This window comes from Halichoeres trimaculatus, unplaced genomic scaffold (genome assembly GCF_033239565.1).
Source record: "Halichoeres trimaculatus isolate MK-OKI-2021-1 unplaced genomic scaffold, fHalTri1.1 fHalTri1_scaffold_69, whole genome shotgun sequence".
NCBI classification, from domain to species: domain Eukaryota; kingdom Metazoa; phylum Chordata; class Actinopteri; order Labriformes; family Labridae; genus Halichoeres; species Halichoeres trimaculatus.
In genome coordinates, this window is record NW_027437248.1 from 71563 (window position 1) to 76367 (window position 4805).

Below are 4805 nucleotides of genomic sequence, written 5' to 3' on the forward strand. Positions count from 1 at the left end.
GGTACATGCTGATTTACAAGCCAGGCTCAGGGAATGATCATGATTAATAAAGTGCACTAAGACCATGATAGCCACTTAATGTTGTGTTCTTTCTCTTGTCATGAGTTCAAGATGATTGAAGGCAGTCATCGGCTCCTCAGGTCACCCCAAAGCTTGACTTTTGGCAGTCAGATGACTATTGAGTGTTACAACCCCCAGAGCCCCAAACTTGGACACCTTCAAAATATTTACTGTTTGCAAACAAAACAACAAAACATTATGACACCAAAACAACATTTAATAATCCAACAACTCATAACAGGGCCACACACTGTGAAAACATTGTTGTGTTAAATTGCTGTGCATAAAGTGTAATAGGCTGCTAATAACTGGATAAATTACCATAGCTGAAACTAAGATTTACCTCATGAAGTGAACATATTAGTGAACAAAGTATACAAATTGAACTGAACAAAACATTAAATGTGGAACTTTTTTACAACTTAAACTGATCGGCCGGTTCCCATGTGTCATCCCATGTCTTGCCGCTGCCAGGATAGGAAAGACAGAGACATAAACACAGGAAATAAAGATCAGAGGCTAAAATTTCTTCTGACATATCAAGAAATTTCATGTCTATAATTTCCTTAGTAAACCTGTCTTTCACATTAATAATTAAGCTCTAGTAGTGAATTTCAAATGAGATAGCAACCACTGGATCACAGCATAAATCTTTTGTCGATAGTTCAACATACCGGTTCATGGTCGCTTACGGAGCACTTACCATTGTGAGCATGGTGCCCACCCCACTTTCACTTCTTCTCTGCCCTGGAAGGCAAGCAATAAGAAAAAGGGTGCAATTTGTTAAGAGAAAGGTGTTTTCTTTAATAGACAGAGCCATAACACATATGTGCACTTTTAAGTAGCTAAGTATTATGTAGAAATTCTTTATCTATTCAAATAATTTCTCAAGAACATAGACATCACAGCATAAAGTAGAATCTTTTTAAAAATATGACTTCAATATAAATTTAGCCCTCAGTAAACATGACATACTATATGTAAGCCCAGGACTGGAGGCTTATGCAGAGGGTGACTGATATTTCACAGACCATTTTTGGTACCAGCTACAGAGTATCAATGATGATAGTAAAGATGTCTGTGCAGAAACTGAATACTACAAGAAAGCAGACACCCAGCCATAGACTGTTCACCCTGCTGCCATGTAGTATAAAATATAGAAGTATCCACTGCTGTAGCACCAGACTATAAAATATGTTCTTTGCTCAGACTGTAATACTCCTCAAACTTCACAATGGTTTGGTATTAGAAACCATAAACTGAATATCAAATTAATTTCCTTTTGCAACACATTGTTACAGAGTGGCCAATAAATACAACCCAGAACCTTGCTTTTACATTGTATTTCACAATGAAGCCAAACATAACAAAGGAGAACATACTTACATTTACCAGGCTTCGATTGGACAACATCCTCATACTTAAACACCCTCTGCTTCCTACGTCTTAGGCATTCTAAAAATAGAGAAAAAAGAATCTTATGGGGCTAGCCTAGCAATTTGAGAAGAACTATATGCCTACATAATAATATAAAGGGATATCTAACCTTTCTTTTTCTTTGCTTTTCTTTGTTTTGGTGGGAGGACAGGGCACAAAGATGACACAGGATATGGGGGGGACTGAGACATGGGAGAGGATGAAGGAAGGTGAGACAATGTGGAGGCCAGAGGAGGAAGAGAGGGAAGGGGGCATGGAGGATGAGAAGAGGTGGAGGTTGGTGAAGGATTAGTAGAGAGGGGAAACGGAGGATGAGAAGAGGTGGAGGCTGGTGGAGGATGAGTAGAGAGGGGAAACTGAGGATGAGAAGAGGTGGAGGTTGGTGGAGGATAAGAAGAGAGGGGAAATGAAGGGGGAAAAGAGGTGGAGGTTTGTGGAGAATGAGTAGAGAGAGGAAACGGAGGAAGAGAATAGGTGGAGGCTGGGGGAGGATCAGAAGAGAGGGGGAACAGAGGATGAGAAGAGGTGGAGGCTGGGGAATCATCAGAAGTGGTGGAGAGTGGTGGATGATGAGAGGAGAGGGGGAACGGAGGAGGGTAAGAGGAGAGGGGGGATGGAAGTTCAGTTGGCAGGCAGGATGTTGAAGGTTCAGAGGGGACAGAGGATGTAGGGTGACAGTTAGAAAGAGAAGAAGGTGAGGTATTTGGGATGAGGTGCAGGATGATTTCTTCCTCATCTCCTCCTGACTGTAGTGTCACAGGCTGAGCTGCTGGACAGCTGCTGTCCTCAGGGGGCCAAGGAACTGCTGCCGGTGGGCTGGTGACACTTGGGGAAGACAATCCTGCAAAAATGGAGAAAAAAATGTAAATATTCTCCTGTCACACCATTTTCATTCCTATGTTAAGGATAAAAACTAATTGTACCTGCATTCTGCATCATGAACTATTAGCTGCAGTCACATTAAACTTGTTGAGACAGATAATCCATCCCAGTGTGTGCTCATACTACATCCTTAGTTTATAAGACAGAGAGATGAAAAATCATGCAACCACACTGAGATGAACCATTGCACATTTTTGTGATACTAATCATCTGAATTTTGACTGGGAGTAAGTCTGAACACATGGTAAATGATCTGAGATTATTAACAGCATTGGCATCACTCAGGTATGGGCGTATCATTATCACGGTGTCCACTCAGATAACATGCTTGCCTGACATCTTTTGTTTCAGGCAACAGCAAAAGTTGTTCTCTCTAAAATGGCTTAGAAGTAAAGAGGTTGCAATGTAGCAATGAGCTAGATGTAAAGCCAGGGGTCTGTCTTTCTCACTTTTTGACACTGATTTATTCATCTTGAGAACCACTCCTCCAATCAACACCAAACTTGGCTGATTTCTTGCTTAGAACCTTAAGAACTTTCAATTTTCAGACAGTTTGAGTAAAATAATATGAGATGTGTAAACATTTTCATTATTTAAAAAAATGTGTTAGTGACTGACTTCTGAATTCACTATAGGTTGCAGTGCAGCAATAATCTGTCATAATTCAGAGGATGACATAGTGAAGTTTCAGGTATGGAGAACATTCAAGTGACTTAGTATTTAATGACACATGTAGTATCACCAGCATTCATTTAACACAACTTATGAAATAGCTAAAATTGAACTGAAAAATAAGCTCTGATTGCATGTGACAAGCTTCTTAAAGTTTTCACGATATCTCCCTTTGATTTTTACAAGGTAATCTGGTTGAGCTATACTCAAGAAAGCTGCAGTGACCATTACCAGGGCATGAGAAACTAGACAAGCACATTGTTAATGGGCACTAACGTGACACAGAGTCCACCAACAACTACGCTATAGGACAACAAAGTATAACATATCATAAGATAGTTTTATTATAAATAATCATAGTCTTACTTTTCAATAGGTGCTCATGCAGTTTCTTCATTTTCAGAAGAAATTCTTGAATGATCCCATCAGTCGGTCCAATGTGATGGACCATGTCCCCATAAAATACTCCGTTCCTGCCTTGATGGGCCATAAACAGGACTGGATATTTGTCCAAGGCATTCAGCTTCAAAACCTGAAAGACAGATTTTGAAGGGAAGAAAAATTTAAGTCTGTTATTATACCTCAACTCGAGAAACCAACAAAACAGAAGTAAAGGCACGTGTTCATCTTTTTCTAGATTATACTATCCTCCAGTTTACTGGAGTATAATATTTTATATCTTATCTAGGGCTGTCATTTTAACGCGTTAATTAGATTAATTAATTACACCGCAAATTAACGCGTCATAAAAATTAACGTAATTAATCTGGATCCCAAACCCGCGAGGCGTTCAAAGACGCACTCATTTTCAAATGTCTAGCATTTACAAACCGTTTGTCCTACATGAAAAAAGTTGTGTTCTCGTCAGATTTTCAAATTTCTGACGGTCCCTGAATGTATCACATCTAGCAACATGCTTTGAGCCGAGGGAAGAGAGCGCTGTTAAAGGATAAGTTCGGTTCATACAGCTTTTACATTGTTTATAGAATGAAGTAGAACAAAATACTCACCCAGAAGGCTTATCTGATCCAAGGAGTGCTTCGGGAGATATTTAGATCCAAAATCGTGCAGCAGACGTCCGTATAATGGGATTCATCAGGGTATAGACAGCACCGCTCCTAAAACTGCAGTTCAGAGGTCATTACAGCCGCACAGCGCTGTCTGGAGTGACACAGACTGCAGCAGAGGACATCTGGGAGCCGACCATGATGGAATATTGGTGAAAAACACAAGTTTTTGGACGATTAATGCAGTTTTAAGGAGCGGCGCTGTCTATGCCCAGATGGATCCCATTATACGGACGTCCGCTGCACGATTTTGGATCTAAATATCTCCCGAAACACTGCTTGGATCAGGAAAGCCTTCTTGGTGAGTATTTTGTTCTACTTCATTCTATAAACAATGTAAAAGCTGTATGAACTGAACTTATCCTTTGACGGCGCTCTCTCTTCCCCCCGGTTCAAAGCATGTTGCTAGATGTGATACATTCACGGACCGTCGGAAATTTGAAAATCTGACGAGAACACCACTTTTTTCATGTAGGACAAAATCTACAGAAAATCAACCGTTTGCTCTAGCTCAATTCTGTAAAAAACAGGTAATTTTACACTCTCTACTGCATCAAACAAGTCCTGAATTATCGAAAAAGGTCTTGTATTTAAATCTAAAGAATTATATGAAAATTTGCTTCCATCTTCCTGGTGTCATGTTTCAGCTTGGGGCTGCTCTGCACCAATCAGTAACAGTTTGTGTGT

The 4805-nt window shown here is 40.1% G+C and overlaps 1 protein-coding gene across 2 annotated transcripts; it reads right to left on the minus strand.

Moving 5' to 3' along the window:
- Positions 1-306: 306 nt before the first annotated feature.
- Positions 307-4152, minus strand: LOC141786712 (uncharacterized). Of its 2 annotated transcripts, none has more exons than XM_074665257.1 (6): positions 4062-4152; positions 3418-3583; positions 1607-2338; positions 1447-1515; positions 764-807; positions 307-527 (listed from the first exon to the last, which is right to left on the minus strand). In XM_074665257.1, the coding sequence occupies exons 2-6, from the start codon at positions 3539-3541 to the stop codon at positions 510-512; spliced, it is 987 nt and encodes a 328-aa protein (XP_074521358.1). In that variant the 5' UTR covers positions 3542-3583; positions 4062-4152; the 3' UTR covers positions 307-509. The 2 variants fall into 2 exon arrangements, with proteins under 2 accessions (XP_074521358.1, XP_074521357.1); XM_074665256.1 differs by lacking the exon at positions 4062-4152 and adding an exon at positions 3883-4005.
- Positions 4153-4805: the final 653 nt, after the last annotated feature.

Excerpts from the sequence above, each read along its gene's own strand:
- LOC141786712 (XM_074665257.1), bottom strand. The coding sequence starts at position 3,541 with ATGGCCCATCAAGGCAGGAACGGAGTATTTTATGGGGACATGGTCCAT. Across the intron at positions 1,516-1,606 it reads AAAAGCAAAGAAAAAGAAAG|AATGCCTAAGACGTAGGAAG; the intron begins GTTAGATATCCC and ends CTCTATTTTTAG. Across the intron at positions 808-1,446 it reads CCAATCGAAGCCTGGTAAAT|GGCAGAGAAGAAGTGAAAGT; the intron begins GTAAGTATGTTC and ends CTTGCCTTCCAG.